A 22,435-nucleotide genomic window follows, 5' to 3' on the forward strand; every position below is an offset into this window, starting at 1 on the left:
AATGTCATGTGAAAAATGTATTTGGCTTAACAACAGATTATAGCTACATGTCAAGATTCTATGATGCCTGTGTTTTATTCTATATGGAGTGTGAAGCTACTTAGACAAAGGGAGATTAAAAGAAGAGCAGTCACTGGGGCGCCTGGGTGGCTCAGTTAAGCATCTGCCTTTGGCTTAGGTCATGATTCTAGGATCCTGGGATTGAGCCCCACATGGGGCTCCCTGCTCTGCAGGAAGCCTGCTTCTCCCTCCCACTATCTTTTTCTCACAAATAAATACAATCTAAAAAAAAAAAGCAGTCAAGGGTATCAAAAGTTCTAGAGATCATCAGAGCTAATTTAGAGTACAAAACACTAGCTATGACAATCCAATCACTGTTAACCTTGGAAGAGGTTAATTTTTCACTGTGACTTTCAAGAATTTGACATGGTTAGAAAATAAAAAGTATTCCAGTGCTCACCAATTAAGTGCTTTCACAGATGCCAATGCTCAACAGCAATCTTATAATATAGCCATGTATGGCTATGTACATTTAGCAATTCAAGGGCTTAATCACCAAATTTGACTAGCGGCTACTGTATTGGACAGCCCAAGTACAATCTATCATCACAAAATTCTATCAGACAGTGCTGTTCTAGGCAAAATTCAGAGTGTAGGTGGCACTTGGAAGAGACACTCCTTAAAAACCTGACTCACTTGTGATAGCAGCAAGCCACCTATAATGCAGCAATAGGCATGAAGACACAGGTTAGACAGTGCTTTTTAAAATTCTTTCTTAAGATTTTGTCAGAGAGCGCATGCACAGGAGCACACTTAGAGGGGGAGGGACAAAGGGAGATGAAGCAGGCTCCCAGCTGAGCAGGGGCTGGATCCCAGGACCTTGGGATCATGACTTGAGCTGAAGGTAGATGCTTAACCAACTGAGCCACCCAGGAATCTGTTGTCTTTATTTCTAGAACAACATATATACCTCACAGCAGGAAATCTCACTTCTAAATTAACTATAGGATCACCAAATGTTATATATAAATCACCAGGGGCACTTAATGAGTACCACTGTCCTAGAACACAGCAGGTACTTAGTAATTATCTCTGCCAACACAGGCTTTAGTTGATGTAGAAGGCACAGAAGTATATCAACTCTGGGCCTTCATGTCTTCCCATAATGATCTAGAATTCTTTTTAAGCTAAATTTCTGTACTGTCTCTGAATACCACTAATTTCTACAGTTAACAAGTTCTCTGTTACAAAGGCTTTTCCTCTGAATTACAGCAGGCTTTCTTTTGCTTTCCCAAAATTGTTTCTGCATGTTTCCTGACTTCTTTGCTTACTTACATTTCTCTGATAATTAAAAATAAGATTCACGAGTTACAGATTGCTTTGTCAGGCCTTAACATCACCTCCATCACCTCTGAAACAATTGACAAAGCCTCTTCCCAGTCTCTGTCCCATAGAGGGCCTTCATCACCACCAGACTTCCTTCACTGAGAATTTCACCACCTCGATAAAACTTCTAGGGCCTATTCTCAATCTTATGGCATGGACTATGTATGCAATAACTTGGTACACAAATTATAGTTATATGCCCCAAAACTATGACTAGAAGCAGGTTAGTCTATCCACATTTGGCATAAACACTACAGTGGTCATTCTGGCTGAGGAAACTCTATTAAGATGAATTATTGAAGGGTTGTTCTAGTTCACGGTGTCCTAGGGGACTAAGAAAATACAAGTACTCTAACTAGAAACACTGCTCCACAAGTACTTGGAACTGTTTTACTCAAAATTTTGGCATCAGTCATTAAATCAAGCACATTAGAAAAATGATTTGTGATTGTTTTTAATTATCTTAAGCCTTATCACATAATTTACAAATTTGTGCTGATGATGTATCTCCCATTTTAACCCTTCTAACAAGTTGGCAAAAGGACCATTACCAATCATACATATATGGTATTTCCACAGTTGTCTCTCTGAATAGCTATTTAAAAGACAATCCTGAATTATAACTTAGTCTGACTTAATAGATAATTCACAAGCCATGTCTGCTGCTTATCCTGTCACACTGAATTTTAAAAAGCATCTAACCTTAGATTATCTATAAAATGAGAAGTGTTAAATACTCTTTATTTAATATTATACATAAACCACACTAAAATGCCTTTCATTAAGCAAAAGGCAACATTTTAGATGCAGGAAATTTTAATTAAATTGGCATAGTTAAGGAAAAAAAAAAAAAGTGGACACTGCCAGCTTCTCTTCAACCCTTGCCTTTAACAGGCTAATGAACACAACCTGAAACACAGCTCAGTCTTGCTGGTTCTGAGACAGTGAAGGGATTTCCTCAGTATTTAAATATATTAATATAACCAGTTATATAAATCTAAATATAAAACCAATCTCCTATAAGTTTAGAGATGCATTTACCACCTCTGTGAAAAGTTGAACATTACTAATCAATTCCGATCATATTTTTAAAAGGGGAAAACTGACAGCACTTGCTGAACCAGAATTACTATCAAAGTTCAAAAAGCTGATCATATTCATTTAACCATAAGCCAACCTTATTTTAATCAGGACTGTCCAAAAGAAATATTCTATCGGCCATTCATGATCTGAATTCTGGTGTATGAGATCAATTGAACACATAAAAAAAAGTCATGAAACATTTTTGTTTTGCAATAAATAAGGCAATGGCCAATTATTACTCCTTAGTAGCTTTTTTGAGATAAGCTATCAAGTCTGCTCTTTCCCCTGTCTTCTTAATGCCAGCGAAGATCATTTTTGTCCCAGGGATGTACTTCTTGGGATTCTCCAAATACTCCATCAGTGTCTCCTCTCCCCAGGTGATGCCTAAAAAGGAGGAATGTATTGTTAAATATTTTACACTCCTGATAAAGGATTTACCATTGGTTATATTCATGCAATTTGTGCTCCTGTTATTTACAAACTGCCCCCTGCCCCCAACCCCTTACCTTTATTCTTGTTGGCATCCGTGTAAGAAAATCCAGGGGCCTGACCGGTCTTTCGGCCAAATAAACCATGGAGATTTGGCCCAGTCTTGTGCTTGCCTCCCTTTTCCACGGTATGGCACTGGGCACACTTCTGAACAAAAATCTTCTTGCCCTTCTCAACATCACCCATTTTTAAATCTAAAAATGAAACACTCAATTTATTACTTTTTCCCTCCAGGTAAAAATCCAGTGGAAAGCAATCAGTGGTTACTCCACTGACAATTACTACTGACTGCCAATCTAGGATATAAGAACCAGGATGAATCTCTGAATCTCGTTTTACTCAGTACACTTGCAACAAGACTCTGTAATACAGAAACCACTAGTTGGAAGGAGAACTTCCTTAAATACACATCCATGAGTGTTTACGACGGAATTAAACACCAAGTAAGCAAAGTGGGAGCCTAGTTCAAAATGGTTTCAAAAGTTGAGGTCAAGGTCACAAAGAGTCACAAATCTGAGTAAGTTGAAAACCATGATTACGTTAAGCCAAAACCACAAAAATTTCAACCTTTAAATAAGTCTAATTATTCATACTACAAATCGAAGCCACTTCGCTGATTAAGTTAGAATACATTTAAAAAACGTAAGTCGTGCTTGATTCAGGCTGCTCAGGTCACTATTAACTGCCTTACTGTGTAGGTGAGAGGGCAGTGGAGGTCTCCCGGGGACACCCGTCCTCTAGTTCTGGGATCTCAGGAGGCAACTACGAGGTCACCCAATCAGGCCGGTTTCAAGGAGACTGATGAAACCTACCTTCCCGAGATGCCTAGGCTGGTTGAGGGGAAAAGCGGCAAGTGACCCAGAAGAAAAATGACCTCTTTTCGGAGAAGCAACAGTTTTTCCTCCCTGTGAAGGAGAATGTGAGGCGCTACACGCGTCCCTCACATTCCCGCCCCCATCTCGGTTAGTTTTGTCACTTCCACAGCCCCTCAGCCCGGACTACGAGGGCCTGGGTCTCAGTCGTATTGTACCCAAGTCTCCTCCAGGCTTTCACGACCCTGATCGAGTCCATATCCCCACGTAGTCGGGGTTCCGCCCCATCTCAAGCCGTAACCCATCGGGTGCTGGCTGGCCACAGGCTGGGGTCGTCGTCACTCCCGGGCTGCCGGCCTCACGTGGGCCGCACCCGCAAAACCCGGGCGCTGGCCTCAGCCTGCCCGCGCACCCTTCAACGCAATCGCGCGCCCCCGCGCTCGGCTTCCCGCCCGCTGCGGCCTCCGCGCCGCGCGCTCACCGCTCTTTCGTAGCGCGCGAAACGAAGGTGTCCGCTCACAAACCGGACGTCCCGCTCTCTAAACCCAAGGACACGCCGGTGTGCACCTAAGTACCGGTGTTGGTGCAACCGAGCTCTCTCCGTCCCCTCGCGGCAAGACGTGCGGCTGCGCCGCCTGGTACGTGGTGACGCCACCGCGCCTCATTGGCTCCAGTCTCCAGGGCCTACGTCAATGACCCGCGCATATGCCGGCTAGCAGGGTAGGGTGTGCTGCGCGGTGCCCTTCTGCTCTCTTGCCGGCAATTACGACAGGCCATTGGATGTACGACAACGAGGTGGTGCCGGAAGGGCTGACATCACCGTTCTGCCCGTGTGTGCATGCGTGTACCCAAGGGGAGGGTGGAGCGGAGTTGCGTGCTGGACCGAGGGCGTTATCCTGCCGAGGTAACTGCTCTAGTGCTCGCTGACGTAATGTGCTTAGAGGGGAGGTGTTTTGCCTGCCCCGAGGGGAACGCCCTGACTCTGGCGCACGTAGAGGTCTTCGGGCTACGGTGCCGTCAGCTGACGACCTTTACCCAATTTCTATCGTGTTTCCACGAATGGTGCTAACCGCACCCAAAAGGGGTAGCCTGGAACTAAGAATTGTTAAGAGTTGGACCAGAGCTCCTGACGTGTTCTTGTTTCGCCTTCATTCTGATACTTGAAGTCATGTTTCAAACCTCCCCTTGATGGACGCCCCAAAATTGTGGAATGGGGAAGGTTCTGCAGCTGCGGCAGAAACTGGACTGTAGGTCTGGCCCCACACCTGCCGGCTTCTTTTGTGCCGACACCCGTCTCTTCCTCGCGTTGCTGTACGGAACAAGGAGGATGTGTAGGCAACATTAGGAAGAAACATTTTTATGGGATTAGAGAATAGTTGGAAATCTAGAGAGGATTTGCCTCTCATCCAGCCTAGGTGGAATGATGTTCAAGTAAGAGAATGCGGTTGGTGTCGTATGAGAAATGCAGGTTTGGTACTACAGCTTCCGGTTACACTTTTCCTCCAGAACTAGCTCCCCTTCCAGACCTGGTCAGTTCCACTGGCAGGTTTCTTCTTGACTCACTTGTCCCTCTGATTCAGACCCCAAGTCGTGAATGAATTTTTCCTCTTACATTCTAGCGCTGCCTGCATTCAGTCAGATGTTTACTGAATACATACTATGTACCTGGAGTAAATCATTGAGGACTCTTTCTCTGGTGGAGCTTACATTCTAGTAATCTTTCTCCTGCCCCCAATTTAAGCAATAGATATTAGATTGCCTTGCAACCTTTCCAAATTACGGGTACTATGGTATCTGCTCCAGACCACCCATCTCTCTGTATAACTGGATTCTTCTTTTTGTTTTCTGTGTCCTGACTTCCAGTTCCCTCCTCTATAATTGCACACACTACTGCTACAAAAGCGGGCTGTGAAACAGCAGAAATTACACTTACTCAAGACCTTCTGTGGCTTTTGGAAGCGACCAAGATAGTGAGCATTTAGGTGTACTGCTGAAGTAGGCTTATTTGACTAACCAAGTATTTAAAAGACCAAGCTTAGCAACACCTTGAAAATTTAGCCTGTACTTTGGAAACCAAGTACTGGTGTTCTCACCCATTTCCCTCCGAGAAATACGTGTGGTCTTTAAATATAGTTCTATCAAAATCTGTTGTATTAGTTATATCAGAAGTTACTAGTCTTTTTTCACAAAGGAGTTGACTCATGGGGAGTATCATTGTGCTGATACTGCAGATCATGTAGATGTAATATTAAGTCACTTGACCAAGTGAATTGATTGACATCATTTAAAATTTATTCCCATGAAGGGGAGAATAGAAAACAGAAGTTCTTAATACTTTTAATTAAGAACATTGTGGATAGAGTCTTGTTATTGAGAGTAATGGGAAGATGAGGAAAGAGAAAACAGCAAAAGTAAATAATTGGCACATTCCTTTACTAAAGCAGATACCATAAATTATGTTTTATAATATCTTTGTATTCAAGTTGGAAGAGACAGATAGTACTTATAGTTTACTCAAGATACCTGAGAGAATTAGTTGAGAACAATAATATTCTGTTTTTTATTCTATGTCATGTCTTTTCCACCTACCTCTATCTTATCCAATACGTTTGATAGTGGCTGGTAAGGAGTATAGCTATCATAAAACAAAGGTCTTTGATATTTCCTTCCACCAACATACTGGATGCCATATTTTTAAAGACCCTTCTGATGAAAAAGATCTAATAAGATATCTTTCCCCCAGATCAAAACATTTAACAAAGTCACATGAAAGTAAGAGAAATCGGATTGAAGGCAGGGGTGATGTGGGGAATAAGAACTGAAAATGAACATGGCAAGTTTAAGCTGACTTTAGGGACATCCTGGGGACTTTTGCTGAAGTAAAAGAACTTTAGGCTTTAACAGCAGCTCAGCAGAATGAAAGTAAACCTCATAAGAGGTAAGAGTAAGGGGGTGAGGAGGTAGGCTTGGCTGAGACCCCAGCATAATGCTGAAACACTTGAATCCAAAGGATAAATTATAGTCTGTTAACCAGCAAAGGGAAGATCCAGGTTAGTCTTGTTAGTCTTGTTTGGCTTGGCCCTAGATGATGTAAGGAAGAACTGACGTTCTTTGGGTTTGAAGCAGTTGGCCAACAAAGAATTCTTGAGACATCTTTGGTGCAAAAAGGTGGTTTTAGTAAAGCACAGGGGCAGAACCTGTAGGCAGGAAGAGTTGCACTGGGATCATAAGGAATGGTCCATTATATACTGTAAAGTTGGGAGGGGTTTAGGGAATAGCACAAGTCTCTAAGGAATTTGGAAGCAAGGTTTCCAGGACTTTGAGGGGGCTAGCTATTGTTGGGACAGGTCATTTATTACTGTTGGGACAGGTCATTTATTACTGTTAATAAAACCTTAGTCATAAGGCCCTTCAGATTTATATCAGTGGGCCTATGCTTGGGGCAGGGGTGCTTGCCAACACACATCTTCGGGGGTTTAGAGAATAAGTAAATTTCTTTTCTTTTCTTTATTTCAAGATTTTATTTCTTTGACAGAGAGACAGCATGAGAGGGAACACAAGCATGGGGGGTGGGAGAGGGAGAGGTAGAAGCTGGCTTCCTGCTGAGCAGGGAGCCCGATGTCATGATGTGATGCAAGTGTTGATCCCAGGACCCTGGGACCTTGACCTGAGCCACCCAGGCGCCCAGAGATGAAGGAAATTTCTAAAGGATTTTTTATATGTTAAGTAGATTTATAGGATTGGGGGTGCGGTTGGACTAGGATGTCTTTTGCCCTTAGCAAAGTATTAATATCGAGGCAGTTGAGTCCGTAGAGGACTGTCACTCTGACAGTTTCAAGGACTTGTCAATAGGCTGTAGGTAGTAAGGAAATTTAATAATTTTTCTTCTTTGTTTCCCACATCATTAGGTACTGGGCGGAAGGAAAAAGTATTCCCTGAGAATTCATAACTGCAGGTCAGCCCTCATGCAGTTTTAGGGTTTGATTTTACTCTACCCACATGGTCTGGGAAATCTCTAGCTGAAAAGTTAACACAGTAGTTCTGGGTGAGCAGTGTGTTCTGGTGTCTGGCAGAAGCAAACATAAATCTGCAAAGGAGTATTTTAACCCAGGCTCTCAGGATTCCCATTCTCAGTGGGAATCCTGAGAGCCTGGGTTCTTAGGCTTAAGAAATGCCAAGCATAAGATCATCATGAAAAACAGCAAAGAGCAAAATTACACCCACAAAGGGCAGTAGGAGTTGGAATTCTTAGATATCATTGCAGAAGTAAAAATAGGACCAAGAAAGAGATGTGTTCTCACTTTACTATATTACAAAAATAAACTTGTTCATTATTGAGTAAGCACAATGTAGTGGTTGTATATAGGTAGCTCACAAGAAACTACCCAATCAGAATAAAATCTCACAATTTATACAGCTAAATTAATTATAATGCCTTTATGCCATGCTGTTTTTAGCTAGCATGTAACAAACATGAGGCTTTAGGATCAATAGTAGTCTGTTTGCTTTTGGCAGCACAATTACTGCTTGTTATTTGGATTAATGGTAACCAGTTTTCTGTAGGAGGACTTGTCATCACAGTTTGTGGCTAGATCCTTCTTGGTTGAGTTTTTGGTTTTTTTTTTTCAGTCTTTCACCCTAAGTTCACTCAGGAATTGGCGATTTGTTTAATTAGTTATCCTCATCCAAAAGAATAATAAAATTTATTTTCTGAAAGAACAAGTAGTTTTACCTACGTTAAGGTCCTAAAGGTGAAGAAGCTCTCTCTTCCTAGGTGTTTACATACCGCAAGGGATCAAGCCCAGACCTCTCAGATAGTCTTACATTCTTAAAGGCTAGGGTGAGGACTTCGACCATCTTGATTTTCACAGGAAAAACTTAGAAGGGGGAAACAAGAGAAATGGTGTCATTTTCCTTTATAAACAAAGAAAATAATTTTTATTTACCTTTTGAATGTATAATATGAAATGATATTTAAAACATTTAGACAAAGTAGAAAACAGAAGCGTTTGCAATGAACAAGAGACTATCAAAAACAACCAGGCAGTTTTTTTATGTTTTTAAGGATTTTATTTGACAGAGAAAGAGTACAAGCAGGAGGAGCAGTAGGGAGAGGGAGAAGCAGGCTCCCCTGAGCAGAGAGCTTGATGCGGTCTCCATCCCAGGACCCTGAGATCATGACCCGAGCAAAAGGCAGAACCTTAACCCATTGAGTCACCCAGGCACTCCAACCAGGCAGATTTTTTAAAAAGCTAAAGCTAACTTGTAGAAATAAAAATTATGATCATTGAATTAAACTGCATATAGTATGATAAGCAGACATTTATTATTTATCTTACAGTTCCTGTAGAAGCACAGTTCTGGCTGTGTTTGCAGTCGAACTGTTGAACAGAGATACAGCTATCTGAAGTGTCAAATGGGACTGGAGAATCCAAGTCTCTCTGCCTACTTGTTATCTCTGTCAAATAAATAAATGAAATCTTAAAAAAAAAAAAAGAAAGAAAGAACTCAGTTTGCACAGCAGATCCCTGAAATTGGTGGGCTTGACTTCCTGGCAAATTGCTGCATTTTTCCACTTTTCTATTCAAGACCACTAAATGCTGAGATATAGATGCATACCAAAATAAAAGTATTCGTTGTGTTCTAAAGTGTTTTTTTTTTTTTAAACTTATTGTTTGTGTAAACTACTTTTTGAGGCAGCAGCTTTCAAGTCTGAAAAGCAAGTGATGTTTCCATTAATCTTTTTCTGGGGGAAACCTTAATTCTATAAGATCAGTGCTCTAACCCCTGACCTATGGAGGCTTCCCCTGGGGGAAACCTTAATTCTAAAGATTTAACATCCTCTAAGTAAAGTTTAACATAGCAATATTCCATAAGCAGCCTTTTTATTGTCAGACCGTTTTAATATAGTAGAAAATATACATTAATATTTAAAAATATATGTATACATAACAACTACAGCATATAAATCCAAAAAAACATAGTACACTGGTCATGTATGACAGATTTAAACCACTTGTAGGGAATGTAATGGTTTGGGTTTCAGTGAGGTTTTCTATGTTGGGGTTTTAATGTCAGCTCTCTCCAGTACAAACCTTCTTTTTGGTATCTGTGAGTTTTGGAAATGTTTTTATGTCATAAATGTTTGATCTTTTGTTGGGTAACAAGGTGGGGATGCATAGGTAGATAGCAAGCTTTGTTCTTAATCTTGTATTCTGGATGTTTGTCCTTTGTTAGATATGTGGCGTACAAAATATTTTCTCCCAATTTGTAGCATAGCTTTTCATCCTCTTAACAGGCTCTTTCATACAGCAAAATTTCTAAGTTTTGATGAAGTCCCCTTCATCAGTTCTTTCTTTTATGTATCACATTTTTGGCGGCAAGTCTAAGAATTTATGTCTGAATAGAGCACATCTAACAAACATTTTCTCTGTAAGGCACATCCCAGACTTCTTGCACTTAAGGGTTATTAGATGGCACTTCAGCACTGAACTTGGGGACTGTCTTAAACAGCAAAATTACAAAAAAAAAAAATACAAAAGTGTGAAAAACGTGGCATGAAGTAGAGCGTGAAAAGGATGTTTTTAATGTGAGAACGAAAATAAGAGAATAAGAGGGCAGTGTGTAGCTTGTTCAACCTCAGCTGTGAATTCTTTCTGTCCTGGAGAGTTGATGTATGTCAGTTTTCTGGTAGCCTGGTGTGGAAGGAGGCTGTACCTGTCAGCACTGAGGAGTTGGTATTTATGAGAACATTGTGCTGGTTATTTTCTTCTTATCTGTCTACATCCATTTTCCACCATTCTTTGCCTTAGTACAGTGGAATCGAAGGATACATCACATGCACCTCCTTACTGTCTGGGTTCTGGTTGGGTTTATCAGCAGGAGGCACTTGTAACACTGGACTTGACCTCTCCTAAAGGGCTGGGAGTAGTATGGATTTCCTAAACCTTTCCTAAACCTTTTGAGCCTGTGTAAATCAGGCTGTTTTCCCCAATGCCAGTTCATAGTTCTTAGTGTCTTCAGCCAGTTAGAATCTATCTTTCATTTATCTCCTTTCCAGAATGTTCCTAATGTCTTGGCTCTATTCCCCCTACTGACCAGGCTGGTTTATACTTTTTTGTGTAGGATAAAACAAACAAAAAAATACAGTAAAAAACCAAAATAATTTGCCATAGTTTTAACATGCTATTTGGAGTAAGAAAGAATAGATGCATGGATTCAATATATCTTAATCTGGAAGTCTCCATAAATATTTATCAAAGTTGAGCTTATGATGAGCATACTTGGAGGATAGGTATTCGCTGTCACCTAGTGAGGCCTTAACAACCAGAGAGTTAGGAGTAGGTCTGACATCCTCTTAGGAGTATTGAGGAGTTAGGGCTATGGGCATTCACTCTACCCACCTCTATGCAGCAGTGACACAGCCTTCTCTCTTCACACATACCCACATAGAGGTGGGTAGAGTGAATGCCCATAGTCCTAATGCAGTTCTGTGTGCCTGCAATCCGGGGAAAATGTACAATTAAAACCCCCAATTCCCATACTGCAGAGTCCTATCTTCCAGAGTTTTTCAGAATTGTAGTCTGATAATAACCTGTATGATAAAAAGATCAAATTAATTTGAGAAATGTGTATATCCCTCCCTTCCCCTCACGTTCCCAGATATGTTTCATATTAAAGTCTGTGGAGAATTCTGTGATTAGTAATGTGATGGTTTTGTTGCCCTTAGTTTTCTCCAATATTATTTTTATCACGTAACTTTTTTTTTTTTTTAAGATTTTATTTATTTTTTTGCCAGAGAGAGAGGGAGAGAGAGCGAGCGAGCACAGGCAGACAAAGAGGCAGGCAGAGGCAGAGGGAGAAGCAGGCTCCCTGCCAAGCAAGGAGCCCAATGTGGGACTCGATCCCAGGACCCTGGGATCATGACCTGAGCCGAAGGCAGCTGCTTAACCAACTGAGCCACCCAGGCATCCCTTATCACGTAACTTTTTGCATCCCATAATACCTAATATAACAAGGGCTCTAAAATTGAGATTGAAAATAAAATTCCATTATTTTGGTCCAGAAAAGTTTTAAAGGAGGTGTAATTAAATGACATGGTCAGGAAACATAAAAACTAAATGAAATCTCAACAAAACACTCCTTAGAATTTCCTTATGAACTCTTCTTGATAAACTATGTCTAAAATAAGTCTTTTGGGGATGCCTGGGTGGCGCAGTTGGTTGAATGACTGCCTCCGGCTCAGGGCGTGATCCTGGAGTCCCGGGATCGAGTCCCACATCAGGCTCCCAGCTCCATGGGGAGTCTGCTTCGCTCTCTGACCTTCTCCTCGCTCATTCTCTCTCTCACTGTCTCTCTCTCTCAAATAAATAAAATAAAATCTTTAAAAAAAAAATAAGTCTTTTGGCACATTAAATGAGTTGACTTGCATTTGAGGGTTAGCCAAACTCTTGGTAGACCCCTTCCAAAAATACATGGCTTTAGAGTAATTGCTATCAAGCCATCTGCTATGATGTATATGTTTATGTCCCCCTAAAATTCATATGTTAAAATCCTAACTCCTAAAGTTTATTAGGAGGTAGGACCTTTGGGAGGTGATTATTTCATGAAGGTGGATCCTTCATGAATAGGGTTAGTGCCCTTATAAAAGAGGCCCTGGAGCGATCTCTTGCCCCTTCCACCTTGTGAGGTTACAGGGAGAAGATGGCCATCAGTGAGGAAGCAGACACCAATTCTGCCAGTGCTATGACCTTGGACTTCCCACCCTCTAGAACTGTGAGAAGTAAGTGTTGTTGGTAAGACGCCTAGTTTATGGAATTTTATTTTAGCAGCCCAAACAGACTAAGACACCATCCTTTCTTGCCACAATTAGAACTAACCAGTTATTAATTAAAGCCATTGTTAGATTTTCATAATAAAATCAATTTTTTTCCCTGCATAAAAGAAATATGTTTCTCTGTAAGGGAGCTAAAGGAAAGGAAACATCTAGCTTTGAATGTGTGCATGCAAAGCATTTTTGGTTTTATTTTTTCTACCAACTTATTTTGTCCACATGTTTACTTAAAAAAAAAAAAAGGGCCCATATATTTAACTTATTAAGTTAATGTAATTTATAGACCTGTCTCGCAATTAACTGGGCATTTGAGTTTTGTCTTTTGTATTTGGTGTTATTTTGTACAAATATTTACAGAAGGGGACAGGGTTCACATTTATGAAGGTACTATAGTTGTATAGACATCTGTCAGTTACTGGGCATAGAAATTTCAACTACTCATTTTTGTAAAACAGTGAGGTAAACTTTATCATACACATTGTTTTTCAAGATTTTGGAAAATTTCCTTGGAGTATAATTTGAAAATGAGATTAAAGACTTTAAATATTTCTCATTCTAATATTTTATTGAAATTGTTAAACTTTTCAAGAAGTAAGAACATTTCCTTTTCTGGGTTCCTCTGACCAGATCCTAACTTAAGTTCCTGAAAACATAAACTTCATTAGCAAGATCATTATGGCTCTTCTAGAAAACAGAATCCAACAACATGAAGAACTGTTATAGTTTTACTTTCCTTGCAAGAAGCTGGGTTTCAAAGGAAGGGATGAATATCTCAATTGTAGAAATAATAGGAATTATGGCCATAGAATTGGTGTTTCATCCCTGAATGCTCCTTATCCCTGAGATCTTTATGGTCTTGTAGAATTGATTTATGGAAACGTTTTTGTGCACCAGTTTTTGAAAAATTGTTCTTAAGCTCCAGCAGGTCAGTCTGAGGCTTGGCCACTCCAGCTCTAGGAATCCAACCCAGAATAGGTCTTGTTTCCTCATCGTTTTCTATGTCCAAGGACAACTGTTCTTCTCGCTTACTTAAAAAATGTTCTAAATCTAAGGCTTCCAAGTCTTGTTTACTTTCTAAAATACTAGGCTTATTAAGGCTAACAGAGTTTTGACACATACTACACTGGTCACGTATGACAGATTTAAATCGCTCATATGGAATATAATGGTTTGGGTTACAGTAAGGTATATGTTGGGGTTTTAATGCCAGCTGTCTCCAGTACAAATCTTCTATCTTTTTAGTATCTGTGATTTTTGGAAATGTTTTTATGTCACAAATGTTAGCCAGATCTTTTGTTGGGTAACTAGGTGGGGATGCACAGGCAGATAGCAGTTGTTGTTCTTGCTTAATCTTGTCTTCAATTTCCTGTTTTTTATGGGTGGCTCCCGCCAGTGTGTTATCACGAAGTGCCATCATTTCTGTAGAACTGGGTATAAAGGTATGAAAATTACACAAAACTCTAGGGGTACAATCTGGACAGGAAGGTGGTTTTTGCTGGACAGTAGCCTCCAGAGGACGTCGGTTCTGAATCAGTCGAGCAATTCGTCCTTCCAAGGGCCTTGGAGGTTTTAAAACAGGATGGAATTTTTCTTGCTGTAGTGGTGGGATAAAAAGGAGGAAATCAGTTAATAACTCTGGCATTGTAAGTTTATCACTACAAGTGGCAGGTCAAATTCATACCCATTTTCACTGAGTAAACACGGGGTGGGTGTAGGAGTACATATTGCAATATTTGTTTGATTATTTATAGACATTGACATTTATGCCATAATAAACACATGTTTTTCTCTTCTACTCATGTGGAAAGGGGATAGATATTTTTACTTGGCTATAGAAAAACTCCTCGATGTAGGAAGTCTTTGCTTTCAAACTTTCAGAGATATTGAAGGGATCTCAGGAGCAAGACTTCTGCCATCCCGAACAGATGATGGTAACAGTTATGTGCAGTTATTTAAATCTCAGTGTAAGCTTTCTTTATTTGGCCAGCCCAGCCGTTCTTAAACCTTGGTTGAATCAGAATCAGCTTTGGAGCTGGGAGAAAAATGAGATTCCTAAGCTTGATCCTTTGAGATTGTGATTCAGAGGTTCTGCAGTAGGGCTCAGGAATCTGCTTTTTTAACAAGCATCTTGGGTGAATGCTGAGGCCAGTGATGTGCTGTGCTCAGAAAAACACCCATCTGTGGGGAGATGTTATGTCTGTGCTTTTTGAGATGTTTTACAAATATTGTTAAGTCTGTCTGGTAACTGCAAAAGTAGTGTGGGTATTTAAAAGGTTATTCATAGATGTCTGTGGTGGGGGGACAGGAGGAAGAGGGAGGAGTTGATGAAGAAAGGGCAGGTAGAAACTTGCTGGGATGATAGTAATGTTCATTATATCCGTAAGTGGTTGGGTTACAAAAATATGTGCATTTGTCAGAACTCATTGAATGTATGCTTAAAATTTGTGCAATTTCAGTGAATGTGTACTTGCCTTAAAAGAAAAACTGCAACAAATTGAGCTGTTTAATTGTATGCATGCTGAATATTTAAGGCTGAAGTAGCCTGTTGTCTGCAATTTACTCTGACATGTGTAAAACATAATAAAGTGTATTGATGGATGGTTGGAGGGATAGAAAGATGGGTAGATTATGTGATAAAAGAAGTATGGTAAAATGCTAATGGTAGACTCTAGATGGTGGGTAGATCAATGTTAACTGCAAAATTATTTCAACTTTCCATATGTTTGAAAATTTTAATGACAGTATATTGAAGAAAAATTAAAAAAGAATGGCTGGATGGTGAGGATGGAATTGATAGCAGAGATAATACAAACGAGAATGGTGACAAACTGTATTTTGGATTTAGAAAACAAAATGGATTTAGGAGTGTCTTCTTGGATCCTAATTTGCTTGGAGTTGGAGGAATTTCCATGTTATTAACAGATCTGTTATAACCTTTAGGCAATCAGGTTTGAGTAGATACTATGAAGAAAAAAAGAAACCCCAGCTCTTTGAAATACTGTGTTAAATTTTGATAAGGTAAAAGTCTAGGTTGTATCATATCCTACTTTACAGTGTCCTTTTATGCAAAAATCAGTTTTAAGTATCTGTATTTCATTCTACTACAACAAAATATTTCAACACTTTGTACCACTACAACATGCATTCCCAGAGTCTGTTGTCTTTTAGAAACCAGCAAGACTCACTAAAACTTACTTTTAAACTAACTATTTTAGGCATATTTTATCTTGTTATTAATAAAAATTTAGTTGATGATTTATTGCAGAATAATTTTGCATATAATATACTCGACAACCATCCTTTGTATAATTATATATGTATTTTTTTGGTAAATATGATAAAGCTGCTTTCCTATAGGGTCAAATCTGTGGAAATCTGGACAGCTGCTAAACATGCTTGACAATGTCAGTGTATGTATAGTGTTTTCTAGTATTAGAGAATATTTGCTGCAAGTGTAACATAAAGGAAAAAACCCTTCAGTGAATGATAAAGCACAGTCTGTGTAACTACTTCAGGTGTTTCAGTTTTATCACCTTGGGAAATAACTGAAGCTAATGTAAAATAAATGAGTTCAGTCTAAAAAGAGTTCATACTGAAATATCTTATAATTACCTTTTATGGGTCTTTCCACAGTTTATATCTTTGAAAATACTTATTTTGTTTTAAAAACTTTGTAGTTTTATAGGATAAAATCTAGGCCCTAAATAAAACAACATATGTGTATACTATTACATCATTATATTTCAAGTAAATCAACAGATGATAATTTCTGTTACTAAGGGCTTGATCATTTCTTTCAGGTCATTTCACATAACTGATTAAAAAATCTGTATTAATATTGGCAGAGAATTTATTGCTTTCAATTTTAATTCAGCAAACTAATTATTGTGGGTATTAGGAAGAGGCCCTATCTCTTCAAAAGCAGTGATACTGTACAAGATACACAAATATATAAAGATGCATGGAATTTATTAAGAATCGCATTAAAGGGTAAGCATTTGTAAACTGACTCCTTTGTAAATTTTAGAAGAATAGTATAGTAGAAAATCTGTTTAAAAAAATAAAACATAAAACACCAGCGCTGAGAATAGGAAAAGAAACCTTGCCTGTTTTTGAAATAGTGGACAAGGGTATTCAAACTGGTTCAACTCAATTCAGAATTAACTTCTAAAATGAGTTAAATTTTCCCTTTGCTAACTTGGTCACCACGACTCATGAAGAAAAAGTGGTAGGAGCCTAACACCTGGATACTTTCACCCTAAATAACTGAGAGTTGACTGCAATTACTTACAGGCTCCGGGTCAAATCCTATCTGTCCAGTTAACTCTGCTACCTCCTTTTCATGGTAATCATCCAGTTCAAGGGGGTTCATGGGCCCCAGACCTTAATGAAAACATCACATCTTATTACATTGTTAGAGTAAATGAAAGATGACACTTAAATGACCTTTTATAGAAAAACTTACCCATTTCTCTTTGTAATATAATTAAAACAAATAAAATGAATTTTACCTCCCAGTTTCTCACTAAGAGAAGCTTACCACCCACCCTAACTTCTTTTAGTACTTTGATTAAGAAACAGGGAAAAACACTAGAAGATATAAGCTATATAGATATAAGAAGATATAAGCTATATAAGATATAACAGCATTTCTCAAATATTCTAATTTTGTTCTTTTTACTTGGATTAAAGTAAACCCATACCTGTAAAATCGTGAGTGTACGAAGTGATCCAATGGGACCTCTCAAGATTTCTTTGTATGTTGGCTTCTCTTAGAGAGCTAATAGGGTCCCACGAATTTAAAGTAGTGTTAGGAGCGAAGGTTTTAGGAGGTTTTGGGTAGAATATAGGCTTGTTTTTCTCAACGCATTTAGGAAACTAGAACATGAACATAAGAGTTTATCATCATTAATGTTATCTAGTAGAATAAGGGCTGATTGACCACGTCAGTAGGAAGGAGGGTAAAGGAAATTCTAAGTTGAAATCAGATACTGTTTTTTTCCTTCATTAATTACTAACATTCTTCAACTTAACCATATTTAGAGTTAAATACAATATTTTATCAAAGGAATGGTGAGGTCTTTTCTGAAAGGTTTTTTTTTTTTTTTTTTTTGCTTTAGCAGGGACTCTGTCTGATAAAGTACATTGGAGAAATGTCCCTGGGAATACTCTACCTCCAGTAACATTTTGTTAGAGATATAAAGGCTCTGAGGTACTCCTTTGGCTAAATACAGCCAATGTTGTGTGCCTCCTACTTCTTTTTCCTTGCCTAAAATGGCACCATTTGATATATTATTTTTATTTATTTATTTATTTTTTAAGAGAACGGGAGGCAGGGATGAGGAAAGAGAGAAAGAATCTTAAGCAGACTCCACGCCCAGGGCATAGCTCGACACTGCTCATTCGACCTGAGCCTAAATCAAGAGTCTGATGCTTAACCAACTGAGCCCCATTTTATTGATTTCTGATGAAGTTTAAGTCACTCAAATTCAAATAAAAATTTTTATTCTGTTGACATAACTGTTTACTATGGATTTTATTTTGTATTTTCAAAAGGAGGTATAAAAGTAAATGAATGAGTTTCATTGTAGTCTTTTTGGCTATTTAGAAATTCACTTTTTCTCAGATTGATAACACTCAATAAATATTTACTGAGTACCTATATGGGCAAGGTAGTTGCAGGGAACAAGGATGGATCAGAAACAAGTCATCCAGGAATATTGACTAGAGGGGAGATAAGGCATGGACATAAATGACTATAAGATGAAAAGTAACTCTTTGTTATAAAAGAGGTTAAGAAAGAATTATTTGTTAAAAAAAAAGTAAGAATTATTTGTAAATTCAGAGGAGGAAGAGATTGATTCCAGCTGAACAGTAAAGTAGTGCTGGGAGCAGAGAAGGGAGACAAGAGACCATGTTATGTTATATTATAGAAATAGGCCTTAAAGGACATGCAGAGATGGGGAGGCCCAAGGAATAGTAAGAGCAAAGGTATGGATGGTGGTGGAAGTATTGAGTTAACTTTCTTGAACACTATGCATTTGTCCTGACAGGCCCACCCTTACCATTTGCAGGTCTTCGGGCTAGAGTATAGTGAGAGCCCACAGTCCATCAGTCTAACTAGCTTAATTTATAAATTAAGCAAATAAGCTGCTAAAGAAATAAAATGTGTTTCATCCTTCTACCTTGACAAAATACCTTCATGACAACTTGGAAGACCACGTTCAAATTTAGACTTCTTCGACTATCCTAATTCTGTATTGGGATATGGTAGTTCAGAAAGAGCTAGTCGATGGCCCTTGGCCTCAGCATCTCTTACGGCTTTCTTCCTGCCCCCAATTCCATCCCAAATGATGAAGTGTCTTGAATATAAGTGTACCCGGTTCAAGCTCCATTATGCCTTTTACCTCTGCTTCCAGCAAAGAGCCACCACTTGGCCACCCCTTTGAGTTAGAGGTATATACTAGCTTAGAAGCAGTGTCAACCCCGGGAGGATGGACCTGAGGAAGAGACCCCCACGAAGGCCCTAGTACTGGGGTCAGTGCCATTTTGTCAAGGATTTCTTCAGTCCAACATCAGGCTGGGGTGGGAGACTGGGGAACATGGGCTCTTGATAGATATATCCCCTTGTACCCACAAACATTCTGTGCCATAGGGAGGGGTACAGCCAGAGGAAGGCTAGGGCTGGGCCAAAAGGCATGGAGCCTTCTAAAGTTCTGGATCTAAGGATGATACTGATTATAGCAAGCTTTTGAAGTTGGAATGATTCCCATTTTCCATATATGGAATAGTCATGGTAAAAGGCACTTGACAGAAGACTGTTTCAAGTATTAAGTAATCACCTCTATAAATCTTTAACAAATACGTGACTTGTTTATTCTTCTCTCTCTCTCTCTCTTTTAAAATATTTTATTTATTTATTTGACGAAGAGAGCACAGCATGGGGAGCCGCAAGCAGAGGAAGAAGGAGAAGCAGACCCCCACCGAGCACGGAGTCCGACATGGGGCTCCATCCTAAAACCCTGGGATCATGACCTGAGCTGAAGGCAGACACTTAACGACTGAGCCACCCAGGTGCCCCATTCTTTGTTCTCTTCATCATGATTTGCAAAAGCAGCTTAGAAATAAGGACTTTTAAAAAAAAATATTGTTCCAAGGGGCTGGATTAACCCTGTGTCTTAATCTAGTTTAAATAACTATAATGATCTACTGAAATGCAGGTAAGGGTACAGAGGAAGAAAGAAGGGGACATGAGATTTTATTGGAACCCATGGTATCTTGGAAAGAGTTTAAAGAGTCAGGAATAGGGACACCTAGATGGCTCAGTCAGTTAAGTGTCTGCCTTTGGTTCAGGTCTTGGTTCAAGTCCCACATCCAGCTCCTTGGACAGTGGGGAGCTTGCTTTTCCCTCTGTCTACCACTGCCCCTGCTTGTACACTCTCTCTCTCTCTGACAAATAAAATCTTAAAAAAAAAAAAAGGAATATTTGAGAGTGGAGAGCTCTCCGATTTTCAGTATGTTAAGGCAATGGTATTCTGAGAGGATGGTGAGAGGGGGCTGCTGGTGATCATCCATCCACTCGATAAGAATTTGTTGGTCCAATGTACTATTCACAGGGTGACATTTGTGTTTGATACGCAAGACAAGTACAAAAGCAGGAAGGAATTCCGGTTCCTGAGATATTATGTAGCTAGGCAGATACTCCAGTCTACAAAGGAGTGGTGTCAGTTGTTTTAACTGAGGAATACATTTTCAGAGGAGTGGTGCCATATAAATTATAGTTACATTCCCCGGTAGCCCATAAAGTCTGTGTAATTCATAAGTCGCCTAATAAACATTTACTGAATACCTGGTACATGCACAGCTATATGCAGGCATCTAAGGGTCTGTGGTAAGGACCAAAACTCCATAAGTTGCCATAGAATAACAGAAATTAATACTATTACAATACATTAAAAAAACCAAGAAATTAAATATCATTTTTTGTTCTTAGTCTTGAATGATGGCACTTAATCAGGTTTAATAGGGGGAATAAGAACAGGTTTATTTTGGAGACCACTCTGCCCTTTGGAGAGCTTAGTACTGGATATCCTGGCTCCTTAGTGGATCATGTTTCACTTAATTCTTTTATATCAGCATCATTTTACATTAAGTTGTGATTAGAAATTATTTCATTTATATACGAAATGAATAGAGAACACAAAAGAGAGTGTGTGTGTAAATAAGAGATGAGAGACTGGCAGAGATACTTTCCCTTGGTATCTAGCTAGGACTTGGGAAGAGAGAGATGAAGGGAGAAGAGGTTGCACAATAGGAGGAAAGTCTGCCTGTGATGGAGGAGGAAGAGTGGAGGGGCAAGACCATAAATGGGGAAGCCTGCAGGGTAGAGAAGAGAGAGCCTACCAGTTTATTTCCCATTCTGGATGCGTTAGCTGTTGCTGGAGATGAGCAGGTGGGAGGGTGGGGCCCAGGGTCCTGGTGGTGATGGGAAGGTGAACTGTGGGCAGCCAGTTATTTGATGACACATCTTTAAAGGAGGAATCTGTGTCCTTGCCAAATCTATTGTGGTTATTTGAGGATGAGTGTGGATTATGGGTGTTCTTGTGGAGAGACAGAACTGTCCTAGGAATGAGGAATATATCTTTAGGAGGGGAATGGGCAGAAAAAGAAAAATAGCAAAGAAAAATAGCAGGTAGTTCAAGCAGGAAACCACAATCCTCTGTAGGGGTGATAGGAGTGGATGCTCTTTCCAAGAGAAGCCAAAGGTCTTTCCAAATATTTACCGTTAAGGAAAATTGGATAGCAGGCTCAGTTAGGCTTTGAAAACGGTTTGTTGGTTAGAGAGGTTTATGGCGCTTGACCTCCGTGGTTATTATATCTCATCATACTGAAAAGATCATTACAAGGGGCAACTGGGTGGCTCAGTTGGTTAAGTGTCTGACTCTTAATTTTGGCTCAGGTCATGATCTCAGGGTCATGAGCTTGAGCCCCTGTGTTGGGCTCTGAGCTGAGTCTGGAGCAGAAGGCAACGTTTAACCCTAAGCTTTCTGTCTACTAATAGTGCTGAGTGCTCTTACATGCATTTCATTCTTAAGACAGCCCTACGAGGTAGAGTGCATTATGATTGGTATTTTATCTATGAGGAAACTGAGGTGGTAAAGGGTTAAATGTATTATTCAGGGCCATACAACTGATACATTTTAGAGCCAGGAGCTGTGCCACTTTAAAATGTATACTCTTTACTAAATGTTACACATGTTGTCTTATTGGCTTGGATAGAAACACTAAAATATGGCTTCTGCGGTTTTCTGTTCTATAGCCAGGAGATATATTTTGGAATGACTTAAGTTAGTCATGTCCTTACCCCTCCCTCCCACCCTCAGTGAATGACGATTATAATTATGTCATCAGTTATGATGTGAGTAGAGTACAGCCTGAGAATTGGGATTTCTAAAAGCACCTCAGGTGATTCTAATGTGCAGCCAAGGTTGAGAACCACTGTTTGAGCAATAGGAAAGGTAAATACTATGAAAGTATTCTCCTTTAATAAAAATAGAACATTGCAGATACAGTTGACCACTTCCACCGGTGAAGTGGTGAAAGGAGGGGAGGACCAGTATAGGTATTATCGTAAAAGGGGAAAAATGAGCCATGAGATACTCCCATCAAGCTCAGTATTAATTTTATTTTTATTTTTTCATCCAGCAAAGTGCAAAACTTGATTAGAATTAGGGATAAACCAGAAAAATAATTGAGAAGTTGATGAGATTAGAATAGATTAAGAAAAGATTAATCATTGGAAGAAGAGTCAAATCAGTCAAAAATATTTATA

The 22,435-nt window shown here is 39.4% G+C and overlaps 2 protein-coding genes and 1 long non-coding RNA gene across 4 annotated transcripts in view; 1 reads left to right on the plus strand and 2 right to left on the minus strand.

Moving 5' to 3' along the window:
• Positions 1-1,824: 1,824 nt before the first annotated feature.
• On the minus strand, positions 1,825-4,355 carry LOC122904917 (cytochrome c). The gene is made up of 3 exons (XM_044246248.1): positions 4,252-4,355; positions 2,976-3,152; positions 1,825-2,853 (listed from the first exon to the last, which is right to left on the minus strand). Exons 2-3 carry the CDS (start codon positions 3,142-3,144, stop codon positions 2,705-2,707), a joined length of 318 nt encoding a protein of 105 aa, XP_044102183.1. The 5' UTR covers positions 3,145-3,152; positions 4,252-4,355; the 3' UTR covers positions 1,825-2,704.
• A 101-nt stretch (positions 4,356-4,456) lies between these two features.
• LOC122904918 overlaps positions 4,457-22,435 on the plus strand; it is a 55,370-nt gene continuing 37,391 nt past the window's right edge. For both annotated transcript variants that reach the window (XR_006384282.1, XR_006384281.1), the window contains exon 1: positions 4,457-4,674. This is a non-coding gene — a long non-coding RNA (uncharacterized LOC122904918). The remainder of the gene's footprint in view (positions 4,675-22,435) is intronic.
• C4H7orf31 (chromosome 4 C7orf31 homolog) overlaps positions 13,295-22,435 on the minus strand; it is a 39,785-nt gene continuing 30,644 nt past the window's right edge. The window contains exons 7-9 of the mRNA XM_044246247.1: positions 17,307-17,481; positions 16,895-16,986; positions 13,295-14,197 (exon numbers count right to left, since the gene is read on the minus strand). Of these exons, the coding sequence (XP_044102182.1) occupies positions 13,376-14,197; positions 16,895-16,986; positions 17,307-17,481 (1,089 nt within the window). The 3' untranslated portion in view covers positions 13,295-13,375. The remainder of the gene's footprint in view (positions 14,198-16,894; positions 16,987-17,306; positions 17,482-22,435) is intronic.

The sequence above is a fragment of the Neovison vison genome, chromosome 4 (genome assembly GCF_020171115.1).
Source record: "Neovison vison isolate M4711 chromosome 4, ASM_NN_V1, whole genome shotgun sequence".
Classification (NCBI taxonomy): Eukaryota; Metazoa; Chordata; class Mammalia; order Carnivora; family Mustelidae; genus Neogale; species Neogale vison.